Genomic DNA, 20,116 nt, shown 5'->3' with positions numbered 1-20,116 from the left:
GTTCCCTTTTAAATTAGCATCTCCAATTGGAAATAGTGATGTGAGGTAATGATTGAAAGCTCTGGTTTGTAACCATTTGTAATTATCAATGGCATCTAAACACTTGCTAATTCATCCTCTTAACCCTGACAACTGTTGTCTTTGATCACTCCATTACCTATGTTATTGTCTCTATACTTTGACAAAAAAATCTATCTTACATGTCAGTGTTGTGTACAGGTCGAGGATGGATAATTTTATATTTTTGTGGGGGTACTATTTGGCTTGGGACCTATATTAATTTGAAGGGACTAGAGAGGATCATGTTAGCAGAGAGTTAAAGAATATACGAGATAAAATCCAGCAACTTTCTGGGTAGTGCTTTGGTTGAATGTGGTTGAGTCTATAATCTTAAATGTGATAATGCGTAGATTTTTTTTCTAGGTGATACTTCAAGAGAATTGTAGTGATGGGGGAGTAGCATGGTTAGGGATTTTAGTTTCTTCTCTTTTGTCCTTTTCATGAACAAAGCTACCATGACAAGCTACCATGGTAGAGAACATAAATGTGTCTTCCATTGTTTTTTCTATTATCAATCATTTGTTCAGTAATTATTTATAGAGAATCTAGAGTAGGCTAGAGACTGTGTTAAGCCCTGGGGGTACAATGGCGAACAATATAGACATAGATTACGTCTTCACAGATTTTTAGCCTACAAAGAAACACAGAAGCCATAAACATCACTGCAATAATTTTGAAGAAAAAACATTTAGGAGTATATAGCAAAGACAAATAAGATGAGAGCTGAAGGATCAAAAAAAAAAAAAAAAACATGATAAAGAAGGTAGAATAGGAGTCAAGTGGTCCAGGCAGAGAAGGTGCATCTGTTAAGTGCTGAGGTGTTTGTCATAGTTGAGGAACTGGAAAAAACACAAGAATCAAGATAATGAAGGGCCTGATATTACGGCTGGAAAGGGAAATTGGGGGATGCCAGATTCTGCTGGGATACCATCATGAGGAATTTGGTCTTTATCCCATGGGTAGGGGTAGCTATATGATTTCTGAGGCTCAGTGATATGAAAATGCAAAATGAAAATGCAGGGTTCCTTTTACAAAAATTATTAAGAATTTCAAGATAGTGACAGCTGAATATTAATCCAAGTGCAGGACCTTTCTAAGCACAGTGCCTAGTGTGACTGCACTGGTTACAAGCCCATTACATTGGCCCTACCTAAGGGTAATGAGTAGCCAAGGAAAAAGTGTGAAGTAGAGAAGAGTGATGATTGGACTGGCACTTTAAAAAGATAAATTTTTATATTGTTCTACCAAGGCATGGTTAGTTGGTGAGTAAAGGCAAAGGAATATTACTATTTCCCAGCGCCAAGATTACAAAGTATTACCAATATGATCTTTACATGTCATGAGTCTAGATACAGTTATCCAGAATACCCTCAATTTGTTACTAGAGGTAGTAAATACGGTAAATTCTGAGATTTTTGCTTAAGGTCATCCTATGTCAACCAATATTTTAATACACTTAAATAATTTTGTCCTCTAATCATTTAATAACATAAGCAGAAATTTCACCTGACAAGAATAGTGCTTAAAATACAATTCTTTCCTGTTTATGAACATGACAAAAAGTATGAAGAATTTGGAATTACGGAACAGAAAATAATTTAAAGAATACAAGAAGGACCAACTTTCTGCTAATCCTTGTTTGTTGTAATGATTTGCATATTCTGCTTAGGTGTGTTCTGTTTTATTTACTTATTTATTTATTTTTAAAGATCTTATTTGTTTATTCATGAGAGACACAGAGAGACACAGACACACACACACACACACACACACACACAGAGGCACAGACGCAGGCAGAGGGAAAAGCAGGGAGTCTGATGTGGGACTCGATCCCAGGGCCTCCAGGATCACACCCTGGGCTGAAGGCAGCACTAAACCACGGAGTCAAAAAAATAAAATAAAATAAAAAATAAAAAATAAAAAATAATAAATAAATAAATAAATAAATAAATAAATAAATAAACCGCTGAGCCACCCGGGCTGCCCTGTTCTGTTGTTTTAAAACAATAGGCTGTATTTCATATGCAGCCAAATATTGAGACTCAAATCTTGTGTCCATCATTCTACCAAAATGTCTTGCATATTGTATGATGTGGTAAGAAATAAGTGAATGAGAAAAAAATTCAGATAACCATTTTATTTTTTACAATAATAATCCTAATTTCGCAATGAAATTTTATTACAAATGCTTAAAATTGATGGGATTCAAAGAGAGTCCCTGCCAGTCTAGGAGAGATGTTAGAAAAGTTAATAAGAATTAACACACATCTGGCAGAGAATAGGGTGGATAATTGTTCTGGGCTAGTTTGGGATCCAGGTAATAAAAAGAAGACTTCATGAGGAAGGTAGAGTAATTACTGAGCTTTAAAAGATAAGAGTGAAACTGCTAGATAATTCATAATCACTACTATTGCCTAATATTTATTTTTGTTGCTTCCTAAGATGTTGAGTAAACTAGAAGACTTACCTGCAGGGGAAAACAGGAACTCTGTCTCTGACATGCAATTCCACCTCAATGCACAATTAATTAAAATGAGTTAATAGTGCGACATCATGTAGTTACTATAATTAGACAAATATATGCCAGTTTAATTTAGTTTGAATATATTCTAAGGGGTTAAAAAGCTTTGAAAATAGAAAAAGATACTTTTAAAAAAGAAAAAGACCCTTAAAGCTTATTCTTTAAAAGGATTTTAATTTGAAAGTTGAAAAAAATATAGTTGTGATATTTTTTGCACGATTATATTAAAACTCAAAAATTGTACATAATAATACTGATAAAATTACTTGCCTAGGTCCAGAAGAGATGATTCTTCAATTGTTTGTTGCACAGGCTCAGAGAGGAAAAAACTAAGCACACAATCACTCTGAAAAATAGACAAAGGATAATATTTCTTCATGTCTTAGATTTATTTATTGCTCCTATTCACTGGTGGGTGATGTACTCCTAATTAATATGACTGGTGTCCTTATAAAAAGGGGAAATTTAGACACAGATATTCATGTAGGAAAGACAATGTGAAGAGACACAGGCAGAAGATGATCTTTTATAAGTCAGGGAGAGAGGCCTGGAATAACTTCCTCCATCACAGCCATCGTAAGGAACCAACCTTTTCCACACCTTGATTTCAGATTCCAAAAATGTGAGACAATGTATTTCTGTTGTTTAAATCACCCAGTGTGGTACTTAGTTATGGTAACCCGAGCTAACTAAGATAGCACCCAGTGGTGATCCCTTCATCTATGCCCTAGACTCTATTCCTTCCTCCTCAAGAACCCTGTGGAATATCTCCATCTATACTTTAGTACCATCATCTTCTTCCTTTCTTCCTCATCAGCATAAAGTAGTCTCTCCATTTTAATAATTAGCAAACAGAAGAGACAAACCACATAAGGTATACTCACACATAAATAATACCCTGTCACTAAGGCCCCTTTCAAATCCTGTGTTATTCCATCCCCCATGTCGACAAAACTTATGGGAAGAGTTGCCAACATTCATGCTGGTTCCACTTCTTCAATTTCTACTGATTTTATGATGTACAACACATAGGTTTTTGCCACTGATTGGCCTCCAAAAATGTTCTTACCATTATTTTAAACAACTTTTTCTGTTTGAATGTCTTTTTTTTTTTCAAATCTATTGGGGATTTTCTTGGCCTTTATATAGCTATTCCATTTTTAGTGAAAAACTCTCTTTCATTTGCTTTTATGATACTAAGTTCTCCCAGTTTTGCTTTCATTTGTTCACCTCTTCTCTTTGAACTTTTTTTCAGGCTTTTTTTTTTTTTTTTGGCTTATAATTTAAGTTCTACTGTTCCTCACTTTCAGGCTATCTCTCTCATTACTGACCCATTCTTTCAGGGTGATGTTATCCCTTTTGGTGGCTTTTATAATGATGCACAAATCTGAACCTTTATCCCAGATCTATCTCCTGAGCCTCACCCCTCTATACCAAAATACCTATTTGTTGGCTTCCTTGACTGTTTAAAAGACAATTAAAACCAAAAGTGCACCAATAAATGGATTTTCTTTGCCCTCAAATTGCTACTTCTCCCTATGTACAGGCTCAAAAAAGGTGTATCTTTTCAGCCTGTCTGTTCTCCCTTATCCCACACATAATATTTATTGCTAAGTCCTATTGATTTTAATTCCTAAATACCTCAACTATCCATTTCTTCCTTCCAGGTATGCTTCTGACTTCTAGCATCACTACTTCTCACCTAAATTACATCAGGGTTCCCAATCCTTATCGTGTTACCCTTTAATCCAATCTATTCTCCACTTAATTGTCTAACTGATCTTTCAAAATAAAAATCTAACACTTAACTGCTTAAAACATGGCAGCGGCTCCCCACTGCTCTTAAGAAATAGTTCAACTGCTTCACAAAGCTAGGACAACCTTTCTTGGCTGGGATCTTGTTCATTTCCCCTCTTCATCTCTCACCATTTCTCTTCCAGAGCTTTATGCTTAACTACGTTGAATTATATTCATTTCCTCAAGTGTGTTATGCTCTCTCACTAACTTGTCTTCCTACACATTCCATTATCTATCTTTTCTACTCCTACCCACCCATTTGCCCACGGCTTATCACATGCTTTCTTTTCTACTCTTTTAGCCTAGACAGTAAGATAATAAGAGTAGGTATTGCCTTTTACTCACTCATATGTAATACAGTATTTTTGCTCAACAGATATTTCTTAACTGAGATCTGTCTTTAGATATAGAATACACTGCAAATATTCTTATCTTTGTAGCAGTTTTATGCATCATAGTAAATTAATTACCAATTTTGATCTCTATGTATTGATCTCTTGTGAACTTGCTTAATAAGAATTTATCCTCAAGAAATGTATCCATATTCAGGATGCTGACCAAACCAAGTATTTTTTTTTCTTTGAAAGCTTGAAGTCAAACTTCAGACTGTGCAGAATTTGTTGAGGAAAATTTGACCTTCTTTTGGCCTTTTGACAACTAGTCAATTATTCTTCTCTGGTGACATTTTGGCCTCACCACCCAATGGCTATTAAACTTCAATAGTAGGCAGAATATCTTCCCAATTACTGTCTGAAATGTCACCACTAGCTAATTATTCCCTTGTGTTTACACTGTCATATCCTTGAAATCCTCATTTGTAATTCTGGTGTGGGTGACATACTAAATACTGATTCCTTATTGTAATAAGATTGTTTTCATCCTTGAGAAGAAACACGACTCAGTGTCAATGCAGGCAGAAATCAATAAAAGAGATAAAGAAGGTAAGAAAAGTAACGTTGCTGGATCTCAAAATAATTGATTTTAAAATGTTCTCAGACTTGACTTTACTCATATGCATGCCTCCCACTGCTTTTTCACACAAGACCACTGAGTAGTTTTGGTTACAGAAATTTCAGCAACTACAACTGTTCTTACTGATAACATAAATCAATGTTCTCAGTTGGGTTTGTATCGACTCCCAAGCAATGTGGCTACATTTAGCTGTATAAGTTGTACACTGAATAACTCTATGGGTGCCATTTTTACATGGACTACAAGTATAATCCTACTTAGCAGTGTTGCCCATTGTAGGGCTGGCAGATATAGGAAATAAAAACAGGATATCCATGCAATATTTGCAATGTACTTATTCTAAAAAATATGTATTTGTTTGTCTCAAACTCAAATTTAACCAGGCGGCCTGCATTTTATCTCACTACCCTACAATATGAAATGTCTAGAAAATGTGTGAGCACACTTTTGGTTGCCTCAGAGGATACAATTGGCAGTTAATGGGCAAGGCCATTTGTCCTAAATGTCCTGCAATACACCTGGGATATTCTCACATTATGAGGACTGCTGCTTTTCTGCTTAATTCTTCAACAGGTAATAGTTTCCCAGGTTAAAAAAAAATAAAAAAAAAAAGCACAAAACTCTGATTTTGATTACTTTATTCCATAAGTGAGAAAACTGAATACTATATAGTATAAGTGATTCACTGATTGAAATTAGTAGCAAAAGAAAAAAAAAAAGGCCCCCCAAACAAAGACAGGTAGAGTGTAGTCAGTAAGCCCAGGCCCACCTGTATTACCACTGCTAAAGGCCTATAGATGTGAAGAATGCATATGGGGGACAGATAGGAAATGTGGCCAGAGAGAGCTTTGTAGGAGTCCTAGAGCATGCTAGCTCTACACAAGCTTGAAACTACTGTAGCCTGTTGATGAATTTTAAGCAGACAAGCAGATATTTTTTAGAAAGAGGACTGGGCAGCATTGTGGAGGAAAGAAAAAACAGTGGCCAGTTTTGGAGAATATTATCAGCAAAACTGCTCAATATATTGTATTTTCTGAGCATTCCATTCTGCTTTCCTACTAAATCTCTAAAATTGCATTTGTGTTCTTTCCCATTCCCTTTATAACCTTGGTCCTGGTTGTGAGATAGCTATCCTCCTTGCATCTCCTTGGTCTTCTAACTTCCATTCATTCTTATTTTCTAAAAATACACTGCCTTGAAGATCGTATCTGCTGACTATACTGCCATCCCAGCTTTCTGTTGCACTTATCTACTGATCTCTTGGTCCTTCACCTTCCTCTGTTGAACATTTTCTACCTTGAATATTGTCATTGTTTTCAATAGTACTTGTCATAATTCATGCTTATTATAATATTCACAGAAATTATCCTTCCCTATTGTACATTCTTTGTTTTTGAACTCTTTTCATCCATTGATCTTGTTCTGCATCCCATCAGCCACTCCTGTTCCCTTAATCTTGTCTTGATCAGTGAAGAAATCTCTTCCATTATCTTGATTTTTAGCTGCCTAGTCTACCATCACCATCTTCTTCCTTTCCAGCTCATTCCCTCTAGTTATACAACTCAAACAATCTGTTGACTCTAACACCTTTTTATTGGACTTAACTCCTTTCATATTCTTCTGTCCTTTTATGAACAATTTGGATCCCATGGTTGATACTAATAACTCTGTTGCATATTTCTTTCAACTGTTTTGGCCCTTTCTCCTTTTATTATATTATATACTTGTCAAAAAAAAAAAACAACTTGGGTTATTCTCTGCCAACTCTGCAACTGTAGCAGGCCTGCTGAATGTTCCTGGAGAAAAGCGCTAAATCACACTTACTGGTCTTACTATCACCTCATGCCCACTACCCTCAAGTTGGTGTTTAAGATTTTCTGGCGAGTCTGTACATGTCACGAGTCCATTTATCCTTCTACTAATCTATAGGTTTATTTAATACCTTATCCTTATTCCTCAACATGCCAACACACTTTCCTCCTCTTTTAGTCTTCTCAAGGCTGTCTTCTTGTTGACAGAAAAAATAGAAACAGCAAAGAATTTCTGCGAACTCCCACCAACACATCTATCATCTTACCTTACTTCTGCCCTTTCTTCTATTACATGGGAGGACTGTCTGTGCTTTAATGTAAGACTGATTTGGGCACTAGATCCCATGCCCTGTTTTCTACTCAAGGTCAATATTTTGGTCTCTGGCTAAGTTCTCATTTCTCTCATCATCAATTTTTGCTTCTTTAATTGATCTTCCTAGCAGCATATGCTGTAACTTATTTCAATAAACAAAATTCCTGACCTACATTTCCCTGCACACTGTCTTATTTCTGTTCATCCTTAGAGAAAAGCACCTTCAACAATATTTTGCTTTCTCTCCCAAATTCCTTCATATTCTCTTTTGAACCTATCCTAATCAGGGTTTTGTTCCTAACACTCCCATCAAACTGCTCTTGTTAGGTTCACAAATGACACCCATTTTGCCAAATCCAGTGGCCAATTGCCAAATTTTGACCTATCAGTAGGACTTGAAACAGCTGTTTTTTTTCCTTCCTTGAAATAGATTTTTCTCTTGGGTTCCGGGCATAAAATCCTTCTGGTCTCCAACAGGTTGCTTTTTCTCAGCCTCTCTTGATGGTTCTCTCATCTTCTCAAATTTTAAAACTGGTGTGTTGCATAGTCTAGTCTTCTTCAGATTTCTTCTCATATATATATATTTCACTTCACTCTAAGTAATTTCATCCAATCTCATGGCTTTAAAAACCAATTACTTGCTGACAACCCCAATATTTCTATTTCCAGCCTCTCTTTTTCCCTCAACTCAAGACATCCAATTTACCATTTGACATCTCTGATTAGAAATTTCATGTGGAGGGGTGCTTGGGTGGCTGGCAGTTAAGTATCTGCTTTTGACTCAGGTAATGATCCCAGAGTCCTGGGATCAAGTCTCGCATCAGGCTCCCTGCTCAGTGGGGAGACCACTTCTCCTTCTCCCTTTGTCCCTCCCCCTGTTCATGTTTGCTCTCACTATCACTCTCTCTCTCAAATAAATAAAATCTTTTAACAAAAAGAAATCTCCTATGGAACTCAAACTTAGTGTGTTTTGATTTAAACTCCTGTTTGCCCCCACTCTCCACTGCTCCTAGTTTTCTTCATCACAGCAAATATTCAATCAATACAAGCTTGTATGGCCATAACGGTGGGTTTAATGTCACTTATCCTGACTGGTTAGTGCCCTAACACTTGTTAAATATTTGGAACATCCTTCCTATGTGGAATGATATATACTTAATGATTAAATTATTAAAAGGTTGGTATTTGTTCAGGGACTCTAAAGTTACTGTTTTTTTGATATATCAATGGTTCAGGTAAATGCATTAGGCTATATTAAATGCTTTATGGGGTTATATATATATATATGTATACATATGATGTTCATCTAATAAAGGGTTTTAAAAGTCTAATAATGTACTTTAAAGTTAGAAATGCAGTCAATAAAGAACAAATTTGAAAGCCAATTGAACGATTTTAAAATTAAAATCTGTATCAGCTTATGTTTTTGTTAAGTTCAGAGCTCTTATTAATATATTGTTTACCAATTATATTATTAAGCCATTTGCAATTTAAAATGATTGATTTTTGAGGTCGATCAATTCAAAGTTGCTCAAAACCTTAGTGTTTTTCTTATATCATATGAACATATTCTTGCTTTCAAAGACTACAGAGACAAAGTATTTGCAAGCATCAGAAGTAATGTAATATAACGCTGAGAACAATTTTTCTTTCTTTAAAATAACACATTAAGAATTCCCATTTATTAACTGGCCAGCCAACATCTAAAATTGGCTGCAAGATTTAGTTTCAGTGAGTAAAAACAATAAGCTAAATCTATCTCTCTCAAACACTCAAAGTCTCTAAAAATGTGAATTTAAAAATGAATTCCCATAAGAGTTTTAAATCAAAGTTGAACAGTAATTGTATTTTATTGCCTTTTTCATAAAGCAGCTTGTCAGAATGTCCAGTCTTTAATGTAGTTCAACCCACTATATTTGTATTAGAGCTACATAGAATGATACTATGAAGAACGGTGAACTTCTAAAGAATCTTTCATAATTCTGATTCTAAAATGTCATCAGTATTTCACTAGACTCTGAAAAATAATCTTGGTTTTACTGATGGTACACACATGACATTTATCCTGCCTGCAGTGTTATCTCAGCCAGCTCTAAATAGGAAAAGAGCAATGTAGTGACAAATGTAGCAATTAACATCTGGGTTTAGCAAGGAGGGAACAAGAAACATATGTTCATTATTAAGCTAGGATTTACCCATTTGGATTTATTTTGACATTTGATTTCTGCTTAAAAAATAACATTGCTTAAACCATAAGTGATATTATTTCTTATTTTAAGAGGCTTTTAGAAATTAACAGCAACATTGCAAAGAGCTAGACATGACAATTAATATGGCTTTAAAATTTTAAAAAACAACAGCTGTTTATATATCTCAGCTGAATCAAATGTGGGTACATGTGTGTTTAGGTACTGTAATCATTTGCTATAACTTTTATTTTATGTTTATATTGTTTTTTATAAAGATCTTATTTAGTTTGCAACAAAATTCCACCAAAACAGAGCAAAATTTAAGGCAAGAAATTCCTGTTACTACAACTATTGTTTGCTTGTGGAATGAAATTACATTGAAAGAAAAGAAATTTCTATTAGCTTGAGAGAAGAAAATAAAGCTAAACAAACAAAAGCCAGATAGATATAGGACTAGGATGTCTAAACTGATGCTTCCAACTTCATTAGAAGAGATAATGGGGTACTATGTAATTATAGTTTTCATTTATGTCTATTTTCTTTTATTAACAGATTACATGTATGTGTGAGATAGGAAGAGGCAGACAGACAGATAGGTAGACAGAGAGACATGGTCTCAGAGATTTTCAGGAATCCCTCTATCTGGGTTGCTCTTGTGTCTTTAGACTAAAGCCCCAGAGATGTCTTTCCCATCTAAACTTAGATACCTGATACTGAACTTTTTATCTCATTTCCTTGACAAAAAGCAAGACTGCTTAGAATCGCAAATGACCCTAGAAGGGAATGTAACAGTTGATTTTATCAAGATAAAGTTGTCCCGTTTTATATTCCAGCTGCATTTTCTACTCCCTTTCTCCCCTTTTTCCATTTACTATCATATATTTCCTAATGCTCATGTCTGTATCACCATATTATAAACTCACCATATTATAAACTCAAAAATAAAGTTTATATGGCATTAGTCGAATCTCTCCAATTTGTTCTCTACAACCAATTTAAGCTCTTAATCTAGAGTGTTAATACATAGTAATGTTATAGTTTACATGCCCAATAAAAATTTAAAAATCTTTACTAAGTTATATATGTAATATAAAATATTTTAAATAGTTGTAAATAAATGTACTAAATGTACTTTAATAATAAATATACTAATGTAACTAAAAAAGTATGAGTTTTAGTGTATAAGCATAGTAGGATTATTTGCCTTTCCTACACTGCCACATGACAAGCAGCTATGAAGGAATAAAACTGTTTTTTGTGGGTTTTTAAGATTTATTTATTTATTTGAGAGAGAATGATATATATGATCTCTCTCTCTCTCTCTCTCTCTCTCTCTCTATATATATATATATATATATATATATATATATAGGGGAGGGGTAGAGGGAGAGAGTCTTAAGCAGACTCCGCACTGAGAGAGGAGCCTCATGCGGGGTTCAATCTCACACAGATGAAATAAAATTTCTTATTTTATTAGAAAAGGAAAGGAAACTTGTGTGTGCATAAAAATTTCCTCTAAGTCATTCACATCATTAAAATAATTAAAATATTCAAGTTACATTTATGACTTTATAGATTTTGATGTCTGTGTGGATAACTTTGTTGTTATGTAGGTAACTTACACAGATAACTTTTGGTGTTTATGTAGATAACTATGTTTACAGAGAAAAACTGTATCAATAATACAAAATTAAAAAAAATCTCAACATGACTTACTTTGAAATGATTTATGTGATTTCTAGGCCAAAAATGTTTTATTTAGTTGATCTTAAAAATAAATTTTCATTTCCAGAACATAAAAAAATAACTGAATCAGAGTAACTGAATCAGAGAAGTGTCCACCAACATATGGAGACCCATAAAGCTTTCACCGTGATGAATCCATTTGAAGATAATTGAAAACTGACCACATTATGCATTATGCACAAAGAACCTGAATGATTAGGCAGGTCACACTGCTTATTAATGCTAATCAGCATCTGATGATAGCCCTGTCAAATTATTATTGTTCTATTACCATGTAATCCACATAATGAGTATTATATCAAGACCCATAAAGTTCCTTAGGAATAAGGGGGAAAAAACCCAATGAAAAAAGTTATGAAAGTCTTTATGTGGCCACTGGCACTTATCACCATAGACAACTGAAAAAGACTATAAGCTCCTTAGAGTACTAATTTAGCTTTCGACATTCTAGGATAGAATTTGTTAAATCTGCCTGAGCATCTAAATCACTTGTGTTCTTAAAAAAACAATACAGATACCTAGATACAGTAGTGTTTCAAAGTGGCTAGTTGTCCACATGTAATTTTTGTTGATTTGATTTTTATTAATATAGCATAACCTTACTTATTTTGTAGTACAGACATGACAACTAATAAATAGATATAGGATTTACATCTCAGGAAGGTATTTTAATGTACTCATTGTACAAAATTCAATTAAATTATTAGGGGAGGTGTTACTTTGGGAGAAGGCACGCCTATAATATTGGCTTCCTTTTGTATGAGATAAATCGGATTCTCCTTTTTGGAAGTCCAGTGTTAGAAGATGGCTGACTTATTCTCACTTGGAGCATTTCCAGGATCTGTGATTTTACAATAGTGTCTCATGTTTGATGATATAAATACCTTCTTTTCTTTTTCTTCCTTTTATTTTTCTCATTCAACTCTCAGACCTTAATTCCACCAAGAAAAAAAGTATGGTGCCTGAAATTTGCTTAGCCTTCCTTTTCCTAAATACTGACCAACAGAGATTAAAAACAACACAAAACAAAATAGAAACATCTCTTCCTGGGGGTATCTATAGTAGTACTTTAGTAAGCACATTAGCAAAGGTGAACATGATGAAACCTGTGAGCTACATATTTGGTGGTTTTGTTCATCTATGCATATGCACTGATTGTGAGGGGCAACAATATTCACTGAGCCTTGCTATGTTAAGCTGCACCTTTACAAGTCTTCCCTACTTGTTATGTGTGACTCCTTTGCTTTCCCCTCTCATAACAGTCCTCCGTTAGCACTTCTATATGAACTTATCCTGTGAGCAGCTACATTTAAGAATTCCCTAATGAAAGCCTGCTGCCATATGAAAACAGATCTCAGTATTTGTCTTATTCACACTAGGGCCAGAAATCAGAAGCCTCTCCACTTTGCACTTACTTGTCTCTGCCTAAACAAGCTAAAGCCTGGCACCTTCCATGGTTACTAGATATTTTGTCAGTTTATCCAGAAAAGGCATTGCCTTTAAAACAGCTTTAGTATAATCAATGAGGCAGCCTCCAGCTGTCATACAAAGATGACAATCCCATCCACTATCCCCTCAGCATTTTCCCTTATAGACAGCTGCCATATCCATGAGGTCCTTTGACTATAGTGTAAGTTAATGGACTTGGCCTTCAGAGAATGTCAGAGTAAGGAAGGGACATTAAGATGTCAACATTCTAAAAGGAAGCACCTTGCTAGCTCAATTGGTAGACCATGTGACCCTTGAGTTCAAGTCCCATGTTGGGCATAAAGTTTATTTAAAAAGATGTCAACATTCTATATTCTTAAATATACAAAAAGCACTTGAAATCCAATGAAATAAATTAAGTTGCTTTGATCCTATAGGGCAGAAGCGTCTGCTATACCTTATTTCCCATTACTTACTGATTTAAGACATAAAACCAAATATATTCAAAAGATTGGATACAATTTATATTGAATATGCAAGGACAATAGTCTAAATTCATGCATATGTAATATATCTACACTTAACCATTTATTATAGTATAGCCTTACTATCATCTAATACTGTTTTCAATAATTATTTTACATCTTTGTTTTTAGTTTCCTTATCATATAGTTCCATTTCCATGATGAACACACACTGTTTACTTCTTTCTCTTTGATCGTAACAGACATATTAAAAATGTGCTTTGAGCAGTCTTTCTGAAAGGTACAATCATGACTCAGTGCACTCTTAATGCTCATTCTTTATAAGCATGACCAGGTAGTATTCCAGGGCTTGGTACTAGGTAACCAGTGGAATCTGTCTCTAAATTAGCAGCTAGTAGGACTCCCAACATTATTCTCTAGCAAACCAGAAGTCTCTATCATGTGGTTCATGTGGGATTATATGCTGGGGTGAGGAAAAATATCAAAATTACATTAATTTTTATTTTGTAACATCATCCAAATTTTCAATTTTTCTACAAGTGTTATTTATTTATTATTTTTATTTTTTCAGATTCCAAACATTCTCTTATTATGTGTTTGATCCAGAGGAGAAACTAAGTGTGGGTGGGGGAGGGGAGGGAAGGGACCACTTTGCCTGGAAGTCTCATCTTTTTTTTTTTTTTTTTTTTTTTTACAAATTTTAAAACATTTATTACTTATTAGGTAGTATTTTCTGTGTAAAACATAAATGAATAACATATTCTGGAACCATGAGCTAATTTCTTAAAAAATCTGAAATTTATAGGATAGAAGAATAAAATAAGAGACCACTGCTAGGTACTTTTCAGATGCAAATTTCCAATCTTTTAGGTTTTGAAAAGCAATATAAACCCTATGGTTAGTATATGCTAATGATTCTGTTATTCATTTAAAATATCTATTAAATATTGATAAGTTTGTAATTCTGCTATATACATGGGTAAAAATTGAATGAATATAGTCATTGAGTTCTTTAAGCCTCAAAACAAGAGAAAAGCATATAACTATAGTTGATGCTGTGTCTTTAGAGTTCCCTTTATCTGGCACAACTTTCTCCCAATTTCTATTTACTAACTCCTATTTGCCCTTTAAAAATAACTTGAATGTCCTACTCTCTGAGATGTCTTCTCTAACTCACTTGGAATTGAGTTAAATATACCTATATAAGTGCTCAGCCACTTGTCCTTTGATACCAAACAGCATCTCCAGCTGAGAGTCTACCAGCCTGGAAATAATAGTATAGCAGAAACTCCTTGAGTCCACATTTACTGAAAATCAATAATACAGTAAGATACATGAGTATCTACTCTATTGAAGGCCGAATGTCTGACCATCTCCAAACTGAAATAAAAGGGAAAGAGGTAAAAAAAAAGTGTGAAGTAATTTTTCTTAAACAATAGTGTGCATTGGAATGTCTTGCAAGGCTTGTTAAAATACAGACTGCTGGGCCTCATCTCCAAAATTTCTGATATTGGGTCCCTGGCTGGCTTAGTCAATAGAGCATGAGACTCTTGTTCCCGGGGTCATGAATCTGAGCTCCATTCTGGGTAGAGAGATTCCTAAAAATAAAAAATAAACTTAAAAAAATAATCAATGACCAAAATTTCTGATTTAGTCTGTCTAGGAAGTGGTCAAAAATTTTTGTTCCTCTAAATTTGCAAGTGAGATTCCTAGCACAGTCCAGAAACTGTGTTTGAGAACAACTGAACAACTAGTCTTAGAAAATAGGAATTCAAAAGTTTTACCTCTTGCTCCTGACTATATGGAATCTAATGTAGTCATTATTGACAATTTTGTTTTTGTTTTTTTTCCCTAATAGCCATAAGACCCTTATTGCTGAATTGTGGGATTTTCTTCTGTTAAGTGAGTCTATTAATCATCAAACCACAATATTACTCAATTGGGAAGTATAGCAGTAAGCTAATATCCTAAATCACTGAGCCTACAGTTGAGACAGAATTTTTAATACATTCATTAATCCACTGTATTTTCCAATTCCAGTAAGGTTTTCTTAATATACACTGATTTACTCTATGACACAGCATGTTATTTTAAAAAATTCAAACCATGGCTGTACAAGTAGTCTCATCTAATGTCTTTCCCAAGCTCCAAGCGGAGAAGAAAGATTGTTGAAGTAACAGCTGAGAAAAACAGGATTCTTTGACCCTTTATTGAGTCCCAGTTGTGGGATCTAGTGCAGTTCTCTTATTATAATGCCTGTGACTTACTGAAGCTTATGTCTGCATATACAGCATGATATTATGTATTGTATACATAGTATAACCCACATGCTTCTGGCATTTAATTAAGACTGAAGAAGGGTCTGTTAATGTCCGAACCAAGGCTGTGCTACGAGAGACACCTGGATGGGGGAGGAGAGCCATATGCATACTAGGGGCTATTATTATAAGTGCTTCTGTCAATCATTCACAACTCCATAAACAATGGGCATTTTATTAATTAGCATCTCGAATGTCAGAGATAGATTTTTAAAATAAAAATGGTAGCTTGTTGGCCAGCATAATAAATATTAAAAATGGGCTCCCATTGGCGACATTAAAGTTATTCCAGATATGTGGATTACTTAAAAATATTCCATAAATGGTTTCTGTTTTTTAAAAGGCAAAAAACCCTTAGAGGATTGCCCTCTATACCCTTAGTGATAGTGTTCCAGATAAATCCCTAAAGGGTCTTATGTCTGTCCTAGAACTCTGGAGGATTCTATTAGTTTGGTACTTGCCTCTGAAACCTTTTGTACAAATGGTGATACGAACACCTAATAGTAAAGAGAGCTAGTGCTCCCTTGAACATTCAAGATGAGTTATAACATCTGTATGCACGTATAGCTTATATACATAGATGTGGGTGTATGGGGCAGGGGATCTAAGAAAGCTTTTTTTTACTCGTATGAGAGAGAGGAGCAGAATTGGGGTCTGTTATTTCTTTTCAATTTTCTACGCTATTTTCATAATCACTGGTGAGTACTAAATACTTCACCAAGAAATTCTTAAATATTTTTTTCAGATGGGAAGTGTCAATAGACCTAGGTCCTCCAAAATGGCTACCTATGAGAGAAAAGGTATATTTGAGCATAGGATGGGGGTTAGGAGACAGAATGGTAGATAACTCTGAAAGCTGAAGGGTGGTATGGTTGAAATTGCAGGTCTAGACTCTTATTTTTGATGATAGTAGATAAGTCATTTAGTGCAAACCTCCTGCTGAGGATAATTGGATTACTACTCAATTTGTTTTTTAAACTTTGCTTGGAAGCATCAGAGAGATAACAAGATAGTGAAGAATTACCAGGCAAAGATCTGGGGCAAGAATTTGGAGATGTGAACTGGGGTTTTGGCACTAGTTGTTTCTTGTTGTGGGTGTTTATTGATATAGGTTGAGGCAGTGGAAGGGCTGAGAGATTGAGCTGTACTTTTGACCACTTTGCAGAGATAAGAGGAAAGGAAATGGAATTCAAAGCTGCCAACTAGGCTTTTGGTGAATCTGCCTTATTTTGGGTTTATATTCAAAATGGCTACATCTAAGGAACAAAGATGAGCTAGAAATAGACTCTCATAAATGCTACAGCTTGGGTTTGAAAAATGTGAATCCCTGCAATTCAATGTCAGCAATCAATCCTAGATTGTTAATGTCCTCAGATATTACAGTTCTTTAGGCTAATATAACGGCAACATAGGCCTCCAATTATTTCTGCAAAGGACATTGCAATACAGTATCTGGCCACAATAAAAAGGAAAATAACCAGGCTTACAAAGGAATAAGACTGAATGATTAAAGATGGGTAGAAACACTACAATAGAAATATATATGCAGTGGGCCCCAATATTGAAGTCTGTAGAAAGATTTAAAAATAACTATGCTTAGGAGCACCTGGGTGGTTCAGTCAGTTGAACATCCCACTCTTGATTTCAGCTCAGGTCATGATCTCAGGGTCTTAGGATCAAGCGCCATGTCTGATTCCCAACTCAGCAGAAAGTCTGCTTGATATTCTCATCTCTCTCTCCCTCTTTGTCTGCCCTTCCACTCTTCTCTCTCAAATAAATAAATCTTAAGAAAAATGTTTATTATTTTCAAAGAAATAAAAAAGGAGAGATTTTCGGCAAAGAACCAGAAACTGAAAAAAGGAAATTCTAAAACTGAAAAATAATTGAAATTAATAATTCAAAGGATGGATCTAATGGTACATTAAACACAGATTAGTAGAGAAGAAGTAATGCAGAAGATAAGTCAGAAGAAAATATTGAGAATAAGTTTGGAGAACAAAGGGATAAGAAATATTGGAGTGGAGGTATGAAACATGGAAGATACAGCAAGAAGGATCAACTTATATGTGATTATAGCTTCAGAAAAAACAAAGAGAGAAGAAAAATATTAACAATATTTGAAGCAATAATGACAGAACTTTCCAAAACTGATGAATAACATCAGGGAAGAAATTTCAGAAGAGCTAACAAGCATGATAAATAGAAACAAACTTCTATCTGAGCAATTAAAATTGTGAAAGCCAACAGTAAAAAGTGAAACTTTAAAACCTGATAAAAATAAAGAAAAAAATAGTTTAAAAGAAAGAACAATTATAATAGGTGGATTTTAAACAGAATCAGTGGAAGCTAAAAGACAGTGAACTGATAGCTTTAAAGATTTCAAAATAATCATTGCTATCCAAATACTATAGTTAAACTGTCTTCTGAATGTAGACAAAAACTTTTCAAATACAAATTCAGAATTTTTTTCTATTAGCAAATTCATATTAAAGGAACTAATAACTGGTGTTCATCAGGTATAGGGGAAAGCAATGTCACATATAAAATCAGAGTTATAGCAATAGAAATGAGATATAAGGGTAATATTAAACATACTGGTTGTATAAAACAATGATAAGTACTTATTACATTTATGGGATACATTATTAGTATAACATATAAAACTCAAGTGGGTTAAATAGACTTAATCCATGATCATGGGAAAATCATAGTAAACATTCATAAATATTTTAGAAGAATGATAAAGAATATCATATGTAAAAATCTATGGGGTGCAATTAAATCTTGATTGGGAGGGGAGACTTAGAATTTTAAATGTGAGGACAGGTTGAAAATAAACAAATAATTATTTGAGAATGTAATAAATAGAACAAAAATTATAACCAAAGGAAGCAGAAGAAAGGAAATAATAAAAATCAAATGAAATAGAAAAATAATATAATAGAGACAATAACTCCCACATTTCATTCTTTGCAAAGACTGGTAAAATTCATAATCCTCTGGAAAGACTGACTAGGAAATGACATATGTAAGGAATAGGAAACACCTTTTCAGATCCTATAAATGTTAAAAAGATCGTGAGAAGACGCTTTGAATAATTTTATGCCAATAAATAAGCACAAATTTCTAGAGAGCTATAACTTAGACCCAGGAAGAAATAGAAAATGTGGATTGTCCTATAATTCTTAAATAAATTCAATCTCCGGACCTAAATGGCTTTCCAAATTAAAGAAATAAAACCAATTTTATACAAACTCTTCTAGAGAAAAGAAGAAAAACAAGAAGTCTTTGCAACTAATATTATGAGGCCAGCATACCCTCCATTCTAAACTGGTAAGGGCATTATAAGATAGAATATCTTTGTCATAAATAAAGGTGAAAATGAATGCTAAAGAAATTGTTAAATTCAGCAATACGTTAAAAGGATAATACATTAGACTATGTAGGTTTTATCCTGGTAATGCAAATTTGTTTAAAATCAGAAAATCTATCAGTGCAACTCAGCACACTAAAGGAATAAAGGAGAAAAAACATTTATTATTAGGTAATCATTGATCAGTGCAACGGAGTCAGAAAAAAATTCGATAAATTAAATTTTCTGTATTGTCAAAACTTTTACAACAGAAAGAAACTTTCTTAAAATAACAAAGGGTACCCACAAAAACCTGTGTACTAAATGAGAAACTTGAGACAGTTCTTCCCTGAATCTAAGAATAACACAAGCATGTCTGCCATCATCATTTGGAGTCTATGGAGTACAAAATAGCCAGAAAAAGAAATATAAATATTGGAAAGAAAAGTAAAACTCCTGTTACTTACAGACGATATGATAAGCAGAATATTTTAAAAACACAATTAAATCATTAAAATTAAAAGTGAAGTTAGTAAGTTTGTTGAGAAAATCTCAATATACAAAATCAGTTGTATGTATACACTGGTAAAAAAAAAAAAGAAACAAAAAATTTTAAAAAGGTACCATAAGATATCAAGTAAAATAAAGTGCTTTTAAGATCTCTATGCATATAACAATATACTTATTGAGAAAAAAAAACTTTTTAAGGTTTAAATAAGTACATGATAATGGATTGGAAGATATTGAGCTTCATTTTCAACTAAAATCCCAGTTGGCTTTTGCATGGAATTAACAAGAAAAATTTTAAATTTTTTTTTTTGGGGTGCCTGTATGGCTCAGTTGGTTAAGAAGTTGCCTTTGGCTCAGGTCATGATCTCTGGGTCCCGGGATCAAGTCCCGCATTGCATTGGGCTCCCTGCTCAGCTTCTCTCTCTCTCTCTCTCTCTCTCTCTCTCTCCCGCTCTGCCCTTCTTCCCCCCACTAGTTCTCTCTCTCTCTCTCAAATAAATAAAATCTTTTTTTTTAAAGAAAAAATTTAAATTTACATGGAAATGCAGAAGTCCACGAAGAGCCAAAATATTCTTTAAGAATAAGGGTAAAATGGATGCCTTTGGCTCAGGTCA

The 20,116-nt window shown here is 34.1% G+C and overlaps 1 protein-coding gene across 7 annotated transcripts in view; it reads right to left on the bottom strand.

Moving 5' to 3' along the window:
* Window positions 1-20,116, bottom strand: part of PIK3C2G (phosphatidylinositol-4-phosphate 3-kinase catalytic subunit type 2 gamma) — a 355,918-nt gene that overhangs the window by 38,229 nt on the left and 297,573 nt on the right. For 6 of the 7 annotated variants that reach the window (XM_055318866.1, XM_055318867.1, XM_055318864.1 and 3 more), the window contains one exon: window positions 2,852-2,927. The exons of the other annotated variant lie outside the window; for it this stretch is intronic. In XM_055318866.1, the coding sequence (XP_055174841.1) occupies window positions 2,852-2,927 (76 nt within the window). The remainder of the gene's footprint in view (window positions 1-2,851; window positions 2,928-20,116) is intronic. 7 annotated transcript variants of the gene reach the window in all.

This window comes from Nyctereutes procyonoides, unplaced genomic scaffold (genome assembly GCF_905146905.1).
Source record: "Nyctereutes procyonoides isolate TBG_1078 unplaced genomic scaffold, NYPRO_anot_genome, whole genome shotgun sequence".
In the NCBI taxonomy this organism is placed as follows: Eukaryota; Metazoa; Chordata; class Mammalia; order Carnivora; family Canidae; genus Nyctereutes; species Nyctereutes procyonoides.
The sequence above is the reverse complement of the archived record's forward strand: the minus strand, read 5'-3'. Positions and strand labels throughout refer to the sequence as shown.